The sequence below is a fragment of the Lynx rufus genome, unplaced genomic scaffold (assembly GCF_022079265.1).
Source record: "Lynx rufus isolate CCGP_SWC_20201006 ecotype Redwood Valley unplaced genomic scaffold, mLynRuf1.p SCAF_20, whole genome shotgun sequence".
NCBI classification, from domain to species: domain Eukaryota; kingdom Metazoa; phylum Chordata; class Mammalia; order Carnivora; family Felidae; genus Lynx; species Lynx rufus.
Window position 1 is genome coordinate 15,185,517 of NW_025814835.1, and position 12,822 is coordinate 15,198,338.

Here is a 12,822-nt window from a genome sequence, read left to right on the forward strand (position 1 = left end):
TCTAGGTTTCTCCCTTGTGCATTGTTAATATCTAGAGTCGAGATGCAAATCATCTGTGTTTTATTAAACTTGAGGTCAGGAGTCTAGCTTCAAAAAAATGCTGTGCTTAATTAAACAATTGGTGAGTAGGCCCTGTTCCCTCAGGAAGAGCTCAGAGCCCATTTCCTTTGGCAGCATTACCGGGAGAGAACAGGAGGTGGCAGCAGTGTTCTCCAACAGAGTTAGGGACTTGCAGTCTGGGCAGATTTCAAGGGGCTCTGTCTTACCAGAGAAAACTGGGGCTTTGCGTCTGGAAAACAAAGCCTCATGTGTCTGCAAATCTGTATTTTAGATTTCCCTCTTTCAGCTTGCTCTTTCTTCAGCCCCTAGAGCCTTTGTAGTGTGAATGACTTTTCTTTAGGCAGCTCACTCCTAGTCTGCTTTTCCCTGCCTCCCCTATACCTGTAAGCAGGTTTGGAATTCTGATACGCTTTCTTTTCTTATATATCCATTCGGTTTTGTTACATTCTGCTTACCTCTGTGCTTCACTGATTTCCGTGAGCTGGGACATGAAAGATGCTCTGTTGGGTTGTTCATTTTTAACATGCGTAAGGGACGAACTTCCCCAGACAGTGAGGAGCAGCATCACATTGCGATGATACAGTGCCATTTAAGAAGAGGGGTCTAAATCAAAATCCAGTGAAATGTGTTGTTTTGATCCTGCGGAGGATGTGCTGTAATGTTTTATCTCCCTTTTAGCCCTGCTACTTAGAAAAGTTGACTTCTCTACACTCTAGGCAAAGATTAAAGGCTTGTTTACTGCAAGTTTACAGCATGACCCTGGGCTAAATAGACCTTTTGCATGCAAACAGAAGACATTGGGAACCACAAACCTGTCTCCAGTTTACTCCTGTAGTGTATATATTGCATTATAGTAACAACATTCTTAAGTGAAATATGCAGCATTTTCCTTTTTTAAAATGCCCAATGGGTACAGCAATAACTATCTTTTCATGTATTTTTGACCTTAACACTAAAGATACCCCCTGGGAGCTGTCAAAATAATGTAAGGTTCCTCTTAGGATATAAAGGACACGTTACCCTCTTCTTCTGTATTTTTCTTCCCTGTGGGCATCTCCTCACTACCCCCCCCCCCCCCATTTGTAGAATTGTTAAAGTTACTGTTTTATAGAAGTCCCTCACTGCAACCTTTTTTCTTTCCTCCTACTAATTTATACTCCTTCACTTTCTACTTTTATGATATAATTTTCTGAATGCCTGGTTCCCCTTAGGACTTCTGGAAAAAAAAATTCTATCAGGTTGCTAATGGAAATGTATTTTTTTTCTTTCAAATGGAGAGGTGACTTTGAGTGTTCACCATTTACTCTACCTCTGTGACTGTAAGTTTCTTCACTCAAGTTCCTTGTTAATTACTCTTAGGTCTTCAATTTTCTGGTATGTAAAATGGGAATAATGGCGCACTCGTGTGTTTCATGAGTTCACAAGAATAATGGGAGGCTCAAATATGGTAATGTCTGTGAAAGTGTTTTAAAAGGAAGAAAGATTGGCACAAGTGCAAGATAATGATAAAACAAATTCTGTAGTCAAAACTCTCAGGTAGAACTGAAACAAAAGAGAAAAACACAACCAAACTTCTGTCTTTTCTGCCACATTCCTCCTTACCCATCCAATTGTTTATGCTGTCCCCCCTGCTAGAGCTTCCCACTCAGTACCTGCCTTTTGGGGGGCCACATCTCATGCTCTGTGCTCTTTCCCCCGCCTCAACAAAACCTGTGCGTCCCAGCATCCATTTATTCTGGCCGTGTTTTCTGCTTAGTGCAGGGTGGCTCAGTGGGAAGAACATCAAACCACATGTCAGGGGACATATCTATAAATAGAAGTACTTTGTTAGGTCTCAGTTCTCAATTTCCTTATCTGTTAAGTGACCAGTGATGGACTGGATGATTCCCCTAAGGCTCTTCATAGTTTCAAAATCAATGATCCTAGTTCTCTAGCAAGCCCAGGTTAATGTGTCAATCCTCTCAGGTCTTTCTGGAGAGATGAAAGATATTCCCTGGGGATAAATTCAGCTGTAGGAGTTATTGAAGGCTAGTGAGGCTATACCTTTGTGTAGGCAGGCTTTCTGGCCTCTCCAGTCACATTTGGTACACTGTCTATACGTAGCCCTGCTCTTACCCACCGGGGCAGTGCTGGTTTCCTGTCTTAATCCTAAAGCTTGTAACAATCTCCTTTGTTTTATACGGTCCCTAGAGAGTCCTTGAAAAGGAGAGTTGAGTTTGCCGTAAGCAGCAGTTACAAATTAATAGGGAATAAAGCAACCACCTCCCACAACTTTCATCAGATACCTGTTTTGGAGTCCACAGAAAAATATGGCTGGCCCTGGAGAATGCTGTATACTACCCGGGCACTGTTGCCGTAGGTTGGATCATCAGCATCTGTGGCTGTCACCTGGATGACAGAGGTCCCTGAGGAAGAGAGATGATGGAAACCTGTTCAAGTTGAATTGCTAAAGGCCGGATGCAGTCCGGAAGGGGCATTTGGAATTGTTACGTTTGTTTCCTTGGGAGCATCCCTTTTGAGGTCAGGTTTCCATAACTCCTATCTGGTGCCTCTCTAGTGGGACAAGAGTTATTTGTGTTTTAAATTCTTAGTAACCAGCAAGAGGAACACAGCCTTTGGGTTCTTCATTGCTCTTTTGATAATACCAAAATGCTTCTTCCTCATGAACCAAACATGTGTCCGTCTATCATCTGTCTTTTAAGAATCAGAACCAAATAACCACGCTAGGCTTATTATTACTATTATTTTTTAATATGACTGATTTCAGTGTCTGTGTAGTTTCCTGCCTAAGGACTTGGTTATCATTTTTGGTCCAGTTTTATACTTTGTGAGCTGTTGTGCACATTCTCTCTTTCTGGGTATAAAGAGGGCGATCTTCTGTAGAACTGCTTTTTGTGAGAATCAGTGACTCTCCACCTTACCCACTGGTGACATTTCTGGCACAGTGGCGACATAAGGTCCATCCAGGAACTTGGGCTCATTGTCATTGATGTCTTGGATTTTGATGATGAACTCAGACTCCGGCTCCATAGGCCTGCCTGTTCTCCTGTCTAGGGCTTGAGCCCTTAAAGTGTACTGGGCCCTTTCCTCTCGATCAAGCCTCTGAATGGCGTGGATGTCTCCAGTGGTATCGTCGATGGTAAACACGATGCCTGCACCTTCTCCTGAGAGGATGTATTTGATGGATCCATCCCCTCTGTCCATGTCTGAATGGAGCTGGGGAAACAAACAGAGAAACTTGAAATCTCATTATGGATATGAACAGGTGTTGGAAATAAATGGATTGTCAGTTTGGTCCAAACTTATGACCTCCTTTCAAACAGTAGTAATTTTTTTTTTCACTCAAGTGTTTAAAATGTTGATCTACAGAGAATTACCATACGTTGAACATGATTGTATCAAGGAGCAAATACAGACTGATGAGTAAGTAAAGTTTTTCCATATCACATTCAGTATCCTAGACTTACCACTATATCTTTAGGTTCTTTTCCCTGAGAAGTCTAGAAAACAGGAGTTCTGGAAGTATAGGCCCCCAGCATGAGAATAGAAGCAAGTATCATAAGGAGGAACCTAGCTTTTCCACTTAAGAAAAAAATGAACAAGCCTAATATTTAAAAGTAAAGTTTTTGACATAAATTAAGTTTTTGAGTTTCAAAAACCTGCTGATGATTCAAGTTGCCTGAAAAACTGATGAACTGATTTAAAAATAGGCTGTGGCCACTGTACTGGAAATTGTAATGACTTCCAGGGACTCTTGAAACTCTCTGATGCTGTGGTCCTAATCCAGTAATTGCATTCGGTAGGACTATGAGTGCTTGTGTTTCAGGTGTCAACATGGGTTTACCAGAGGTTGTTATTATTTGCATGAGTGTATCTCTCTTTGGTGGGACCGTTTCCTGGGCTTGTCATTGAACCACTCAAATCTGTATGTGGATGGGGACATGCTTTTATCTGCCCATCCAACTGTGTTTTCTACTGGATTACTCTGTCTGTAATGACTGATGCACTCTCAAAAGGAGTCCGGGGCCCTATATTCATAGTAGGCCTAGAAAGATGTTTCTTCTGCATCTGTAATTATAGATACAGTTCTATGGCAAGAATCCTGGAATTTTGTGTTATCATATAATAAGAGTTTCTCTCTAAAGGGGGCCACCACTAGGTCTGTGGTTGCCTGGGTTTTAGCACTTTGCACAGTTCAGAGATTTAGTTTATAAATCAGGCAACCCGGTGTTACGCTTAAGCTAGTGGGGCAGATAAATGGGGTCTAAAACATGAAGGCGGTTATAAATTGAGGGCCCTGACAAAGTACTGGATGTTTGTTAGTCTCAAATTTCTGATATTATAAATGTGGAGAACATCATTAATACTTACTTTGAAGGGTTGTTGGGATCATTAGAAACTAATGGATGTAAAGCACCTGGCACACTATCTTTCCCATAATAGGAGCGCTACAAATGGGGCCGATTATGATGATGATAGTAATGGTGATGTGCATAGAGAAAAGGGTCTTAACAGCCCCAAATCTTCTCTGCTTCCTTCAAATCTTCAAGAGTTTAGCAGAGACGGCTGAAACCACCTGTTGGCTTTTTTATTATGCACAGTCTAACAGTAAAAGCTGCAGAAGGCTGCCTGAAGCATTGCTGGGACAGTGTTACTCTGAGGATTAGGTGGCACAGATACCAGGAGAACACCTGAAAAATGTATTCACGGCTTCCTAAGACAAGGGTGGGTTTGGAGGTTGTGGCTGGCTCTGAGGTGATCTCAGATTGACTCACGGCCAAATCATGCAGGCAACTGTTTTGCCGCCTAGAGGAATTCAGCTGTGTCTTATCTAGAGAAGAGAAATAAGAGAATAAAATTGACTGAAAAAATAGCTGTTGATTTTTTTTCTACTTCAAGAATTCGATTTAGAATATGCAATTCTCACGTTTCCTCATACCGTATACAGTATTATTATTTTTTGCAATCCAAATCTTCTAATAATGCAGTTAAAAAAAAAAAAAAGAGGTGGCCAGCTCTTATTGTGTAGAATAGAAAGCCATTTTGTTGGGACCTGGCCACAAAGAAATGAAAATCCATTCCATTGGGAGCTGTGTTTCCAGGCAAAGGGATGGAATTGGGCGAAGGAGGACAAGGACCTCAGGATGTTTTTTAACTTAAAAAAAGTTGCTGAGTATTTATATATGTTGTAAGACACGTAATCTTAAGGCATGTGACATAGAACATTTAGAATGAGATAGGTTCATTTAGGGCATGGCAGATTATTTAGGGGGAAAAGAAAAGAATATCTGACATGAAGTACACAGGACTGTTTTGAGGTGTTCTGCGTATTATCTAAAAAGTTTTATCTTATGGTCCTTAAAAAAACTAAGCATGCTCTCTATCATTATAGACCAAACATAAGTGTTCTGCCTGTGGGGAGAGCTTAATAAATAACAGAAGACTAACATCATTGCTGCTGCAGGGGGTTCTAGTTCCTTAGGAGCCATCCGGCTGGCTGAGGTCAGTATTATCTGGGCTGAACCTCAGATCTGTTCTCTGTTTTTGTCAGTGCTGGGAGAAGAATTTGAGGAACTCTGTATGGTAGGTTCCTTGAAGGCAGGAACCATGTGGCTTTCATCGCAGTGTGGGTTCTCACATGCAGCAAATGCTCAGTACAAGTGTATCGAATGGGGCATGTAGCATACAGGGTTAGGTTTAAAGCATTTTGTGGGATCTTGTTCCCTTTGTCTCAGAAGAGCTAGCAAGCATCTTGCAGGTAGCTTCTGTGTGTGTGTGTGAGCCCGTGTGCAAGAGGGAGAGGAGAGGAAGGAACAAGAGGCATGATGAGCCTCTCGTGGACAGGAAGAGATGGGGACCAGCTATGAAAGGGACCAGAATCTGCTTACACAGAACTGTTTTCTGAGGAATATCATTGTATCAGTTCAGGATCCAGTCAGGGAACAAAACCTAAACGAGTTATGTTCGCAGAGTGAATTTAATATGGAGGATTGAAAAGGCAAAAAGGGAACATGGAAGTATTGGAGAGAGAGAGAGAGAGAAATTCCAGGAAACAGCTAGCGTCCCTCTGGCTGGGGGAACAGAGGGCAGCAGTTGGCGCTTCTGGAATCTAGATGTTTGGAGGAGGCTGGGCCTGAGGCATCCGAGGAGGGAGCACGGCCTCCTGGGGCTGGGGCTTCAGGAGCTCAGTGGACGTGCCCCTATCACGCACTTCTCTCAGACTTCAGACTCCGATTTCTGAGAAGGGTGTACCATCCAGTCGTGCTGCTGTTGTTGAGGGGGTGTGGCGAGGCTGGTGCTGTGCTGGGGGTGGGGGAAGCATCCAGGAACTGGAGCCATTTGCTGGCTTCCAGAACAAGTCCCTTCTCCCTCTTCCTGCCTCTGGTTCTCCCTCTAGTACATCGTACCGTCAGAACCCAAGGGGGAGCTGGTCGGGAAAAGTCTGCGTCTTGACATCACCGTGTGGAGTATGGTAAGGTGAACACAGAGCCAAGAGACCCCAGCTTCCGGAGCAGCTTGGTAGTGCGCATTTAATATTAGGGTTTACCAGCCGTAGAAGACACGTTTGGTTGCGACCGTTGCAAACATGAGACGTTGACGGTTTTCCCCGAAGTCACTCAGCAGATTGGCAGTGTACTAAAAATGTGTTTTCCGTTTCACCGTATCTAATTCAACTAACACTGTCTGAGTGCCAGCTCTTCTGAAGAAGGTAAGGAGCTTCTGGAATGGAGTTGGCAGCACATGCTCATGCACATCTTGGGAGAACATTCTTCTCCCCCAAATCCAGGCAGAATAAGACAGGTGGATATCCTGCTTACCCTCGTAATGCTTCAGTTCAGCTAAAGGAGTAGTGAATGATGGGCAGTCCATGTAGATTGTGACAAATCTTGGTTGATTCAGGATTTTAAAATCAAGGGTGATTTTCACTCTGTTTTGGCCATCTTTCATAGTGCCTCGTACAATTCCAGGAATGCAGTAGTGCTTCCACTTTGTGGTCAGACAGCTGCCGTGGAGCTGTGGACCTCAGCATGCCTTGGAACCGCAGCGTCGTGCCCAGGCACCGGCTCTCTGCATCCCCGTCTTTGCATATGTCAATATAATCTAGCTTTAACTTGACACTGCCTTGTCCCTGGAAAGCCCAGTGTGGGTTTTATAAGGCCACACCAATTACAGCCGGTAATTGTTGCCATACTCCTTCTGAAATAGGCAAATACTCAGGCAGGCTCTCTAAACAGACATCTTCCGGAGCTCAGGGTGACAAACTGAATGCCCCTGGGGGGGAGAGGGAGTGAAAGTGGATGGATTCTCTTTCCTAACAAAGTGAGGGCGGAGGGAAGTGCCTGGGTAAGTGAATATAAAATGTGGAGGTCACACCCCACTTCAGAGGCTGCGCAGTGTTGGTTGAACAAGGTGGCTGAAGAGATGCACGCAGGGTGTTCTGTGTCCTGGGTTGGGGTAGTTAGGAAAGGGTGGGCACTAATCATGAGTGCTCGAGGGTGCTACACAGCCAAGCATTCCCAACGTCAGGAAGCAGTCAGGCTTGCTTGGATTCCTGGTGTCACCCTAACGCCATCGACTCTTGTGTGTATTTCTTAGGGCCAAATCTCAGGGCAGTGAAAAGGAAAACCCGTGGCTTCAGTGTCAGATTTCCTGTTACCTTCTTTGTAACTGGGGGCAGTAAGCATAACCTCTCTGAGCCGTGTTCGGTCGGCTGAGTATCGGAAAGTGGTGAATCATATTCGCCTCACAGCATTGTTCTGATGGTTAAGTGACCTGCTCTGTGTGACTGTGCCTGGCATGTGGTCCTGTGGAAGCCCGGTAAAACGTTAGGTGCCCTCGTCTTTCTGTAGTTTTATATGTCCAGCTCTGTGCTGGGTGCTCAGGGTTGGAGAAGCGTAGGGAAGGCTACAGATGGCATCTCCGTTTCCACCCACGGGAGAAGGGAAGGGGGCTCTAGACTGTACATGCACACAAAGCAACTACTGAATACAAATGTATTTTCCGAAACTTACTTTAGCAGTAGCCATGTATGTCTAGTTGGAAGAAATATTTTACAAATAATGAGTAGCTAGAAGCCTTTGGAATTCTGAATAGATAGAAGATGTGTTCATGATGGCAGTGGCTTTTAAACTAGGGCCCTGAGAAATCTGAACTTAATTCAGCAGAGAGCTGGTGATTGTGTGTCCTGCGCAGGGAAGTAGCCTGAGTACACGTTTGAGGTAGGGACAGATGCCCTAGGTGTGTGTGTCAGGGTCAGTAAGGAGACCAGCGTGACTGGGATCGGGACTAGATTTGAGAAATCATGGGGGAGGGCCGGGTAAGGGAGAAGGACTCATTTTCTGCAAGCCCTTGAACTATATGCTAAGAGCTCTGATAAGCACTGGAGCCACAACGCTTTCTTAATCAGAGGAGTGACATGATGGAAAGGGTGCTTCAAGGAGATGAATGTCCTGAGTCCTGGGGGGAGGAATGGGAAGATCCTCTCTACAGGGAGATGGGCAGTGGCTGCTTACTTAATCTAATCATGAGGAGCAGAGGGACCACAGTAATGACAGAGCCTGGAGAGGATGAGGTGACTCTGAGAGAAACTGGCAAGGAGATGCTGACAGGATGTGGTGACTGGTTGTGCATGAGGGATGGAGAGAAAGAAAGTCAAAGCCACAGATTTTGAGGCTAAGAGATTTGCAGCTGCACTAGGTGTATGCATCCTGAGCTACTGAGTTCCTGTGACGAAATCCCTGCCTACCGCTGTTACCACCACTATCCTTAGCACTACTGCTACAGAGTCATGGTTGTGAAGATCTTACTCTGGACCAAGTACTGTGCTAAGCACTTTACATGTAGTAGCTTGTTTAACCCTTACTGTGCCATGAGGTATTCACTTATTAAATGTCTTTTTGAGTACCTTCTATGTGACAGGTGCTGTGTTAGGCCTTGGGGATAAAATGGGAGCAATGTCCTTGCCCTTATTAGAGTCTAGTCCAAAGGCTTCAGACAATGCTCCTGTCAATAAACACATGGATGAGATATTGTGGGTTGTGATTAGAGGTCTGAAAAAAATAATGGTAGTGAGAGAGCCTGACCAAGGGGCCTACCTTAGAGAATGGTCAAGAAAGACCTAGATTCAAAATGAGCCCTAAGGAGCCAGGAGAAGCCAACCACCAAAGAAGCCAGAGGAAGAATTTTTATTATGGAACAATAAGGCAAAGCTTGGCAAGTTGTAGGAAGTACCAGGAAGCTATGTCTCTGGAACATGAGACCAAGGGAAAGAAAGAGTGGCCTGCAGTGTGGCAGGAGGCCAGGAGGCAGGCTGGGTCACAGAGGAATAGCCATGGCAGCCATGGGGAGGAGTCTGGATGATTCAGAGTACAATGGGAGGACATTGAAGGATGGAAGAAGAGGGACATGGTCTGACTCTCATGTGTGGAGATTGGATTGGAAGAAAGTGTGGGTGGAGGTGCGGAAACTGGTTGGGAGTCTAGGCGTTTGCAAAGGTGAGAGGCGACAGGGGAAGTGGAGGGAGGAGGAATGAAGGATTTGGGGATATGTTTTGGCAAGGGACTGACAGTTTGCCGGTGGAGAGCATGTGGGGGGCAAGAGAAAGGTTTTACAAACTGAGTGATGGCAGTGCGAACATAGGGAAGATGCCAGGGGTGGGCAGACTCGATTTGGGAAGAAAACCAAGAATTCCTTAGCGGATATGCCACGTTTGGGAGGGCTTTGAGCCATAAATGGAGAGCTATCACGTGTGCAGTGGGGTTTATGAGTCTGAAGCCCAGACGAGCGGTCTGAGCCAGAGATAGAGTTTTGGATTCATTGGTTTAGAGGTGGTGTTGAAAATCATAGGGCGTGGCAGATCCATCCAGAGCATGAATGTGGGTAGAGAAGAGAGCCCAGGCAAAGCTGACGAGATGGACCACTAATGGAGGGTGTCAGGTGAAGGGAGAAGACCAGCAAAGAGGCTGAGGAGGAAGGAAGGAAAATGGGATTGTGACGATCATGAGGCAGAGAGAGAAAAGTGAGTCAAGAAGGAAGGACTAGTGGGCAGCGTCTGAGGCTGTGTCGGGCAGTTCCATAATATGAAACCACAGGATTTGGTAGTAGGGAGGTCCTTGGGGGCACTGAAGACACAACTTTAATGCAGCAGACAGAAGTCAGATCTGAATCCACAAGTGGGTGGGAGTTGAGGAAAGAGACAACTCTTGGGAAGTAGTAGTTCTTTTATTATCCCCATTTGATGTTTGAGGAAACAGAGGCTAATGGGGCTTTGTGTCCTGTCCAGAGTCACTCCGGAAGCAGTTGGTAAAGCTGGGTTTTGAACCCACATGTGTTTGACTCTGAAGCCCACCCACATTCTTAGCCTCTGTGCTAAACAGGTGTTTAAGTTATCATTTGAATGAATTATTTATTTTCTAATTAGGTCCTTGTTTCCCCTTTTCTCTCACTTGGTTGCTTTCACAAAATGGTCTCTGATTAGCATCCAAATAAAGTAAACACAGGAGAAAGCCTGGATTAAAAATGAAATGATGATAGATAAATCAAGGGAATTCGAGTGTAAAGTTTATAAATATATTCATTGATTGTCTCCAACTATTCTAAAGCGCATGCTAGGATCTTCTGAAATGAAGAATGTTTTATTCTTTTTTTTTTTTCCATTAAATTTAGGCCCCAGGCAATACCTGTGGAAATGCTTTGGAAAAAAAAAAAAAAAAAAAACCAAAACAAAGCAAAGTAAAAAAAAAAAACCCTTCTTCCACTCCTCCCTTTGCATTTCCCAGTTTCTTCCCCATCCTGTTATTCCCCAGGCTGCTGCTGCCTCTTTTGGGACTCGAATGTTTCTCGCAGGGTCCCAGGCTTTTCCTCCAAAATCCAATTCCTTGTTTTTTCCCACTTAGAACAGACATATGAACAAGGCGAGAAATCTTTCCTTTCCTGACTGGTATCTGACAAAGCAAAAATTAGATTTCAACTAGCTGTCAAGTAACATACCGCTAGGTAAAATTGTTCTCAGGACCCAAACATGGACTCGGTGACCTTTTCGTATTCAGTTCATATTCATACTCTCTTTCAATATTCAGAACCCTGATAATGTGTCTGTGTGGCCATTCTTACCTTGCCGACATACAAAGGGTCGGTTCCAGTGTACTCTTCCAGAACAAAAAACTGATTCCAAACCCAGCTCCTCTTTGTCCGCGAGTGTGACTGTGGCTTATCTGACAGGAGCGCTTCTAATTTGCCTGGTGGTGTTGGCGTGCCGGAGAGAACGGTGGTCGTAAGGTCCATCAGTCCCCAGAAGTACAAGGACATGCCAAGTCCCAGCCAGCTCTTTGCATTGCTCATTCTACCAGAAGTCCACATGGGATTGCCAGGTTTTCAGAAAGTAAAGTACAGGATGATAAAGCCACTGGAACTTGAGGGTTTTCCAAATAAAAAATAACTACTACAGTTTACCGGACACTTAGGCTTCTCAAATGAGATCCCGATTCAAGTCAATCTGCTTGAAGTTGACTTCCTGTCAAGTGAAGGAGAACACACTGTGTTGATGTCAGTTCTTTCCTGTGGGCTTATAGCAAGTTTTCAAGAAATGTCAGTAAATATTCCGTTCTCTACTCCATGAATTAAAGAGTCATCACATGTTATTGCTTTAGAAATGTTTGAGTAACAAATAATATTTTAATAAAAAGAAGACAACCTATCTAGCTATAATCAATCGCAAGCCTTTGGATATGGATTTCAGCGGGAATAAAACTGGTGAATAAATTTCTTCTCATTGATATCATAGTTGGAGGGTTATGCTGTATTATTGATTGGCTTGAATTAATAGTGCGCTCTTTGAAATATTTATGATCAGGCAGCCTCCTAAACTCTTAAAAATAGCGTTCGCTTCCAAAATTTACAGCTAATAACTAATATTTTCATTAGCCCAACTGCTTTTCTTGGCTCATTAAAAAACCAAAAGCAAATCTAACTATCTTTTTTTGCCACCCACAATTATCTTGTGTCTACCCCATGTTATCGATAATATTAGGAATCTTGGACTTCATTTACAGGCAGCTACAGATCCCTTTCTGACTCTAATCATTCTCTGACCTCCTGGTGGAGTCTGAGTTTCACACTCTACTGCTTTGGCTCTGAAGCACTGAGAGGGGCTGCTAATGTGACCTTTCTAGGATTTGAACGGCCAGTTAATCATTATATCACTCACACCAGACTTTAAAAGTGCCATTAGTCACATGCCTCTGTGGGCATGTGAAGAGAGGCTAGCCAACACATTTTTTTCCTGATCTGAAAGAGTCATTTAGACAAAGGGATGTTGACTTCTGCCCTGGGGACACCTTTTCATCAGTCAAACTTCTTTGGTTGCTATGAAGTCAGATTAGCTGGTGACCTCACTCCTGGGCTATGACCTCATCAACCTTTTCTTCTTTGACTTTGGCTGGGTGTCATGAAATGGCATAGCCCTTCCACCACTCTGTCAGCACAACCAAAGTACTGAGGGCTTAATATTTTCACTGTTGATGTGGAGAACTGCTGTCATCATCTCAGAACAAATGTGTGTATTTGGGGATTTCCGACCCATGTAGCTAAACAATGCTCCTTTTCTGCAAGTGGTTTAAAATGAACGCATTGATGCCATCTCAATTACCACCTTCTACCTGTCATCAGAACTCATTTTAGTGACCTCTCAAATACTCACTGTTGAAATGAACAAAAGAATTAAAAAGATATCTTATAATCATTTCACACAATATGCCATTTCAT

The 12,822-nt window shown here is 43.9% G+C and overlaps 1 protein-coding gene across 1 annotated transcript in view; it reads right to left on the minus strand.

Moving 5' to 3' along the window:
- Nucleotides 1-11,418, minus strand: part of CDH20 (cadherin 20) — a 50,051-nt gene extending 38,633 nt beyond the window's left edge. The window contains exons 1-3 of the mRNA XM_047086313.1: nt 11,173-11,418; nt 2,982-3,276; nt 2,346-2,465 (exon numbers count right to left, since the gene is read on the minus strand). Of these exons, the coding sequence (XP_046942269.1) occupies nt 2,346-2,465; nt 2,982-3,276; nt 11,173-11,418 (661 nt within the window). The remainder of the gene's footprint in view (nt 1-2,345; nt 2,466-2,981; nt 3,277-11,172) is intronic.
- Nucleotides 11,419-12,822: the final 1,404 nt, after the last annotated feature.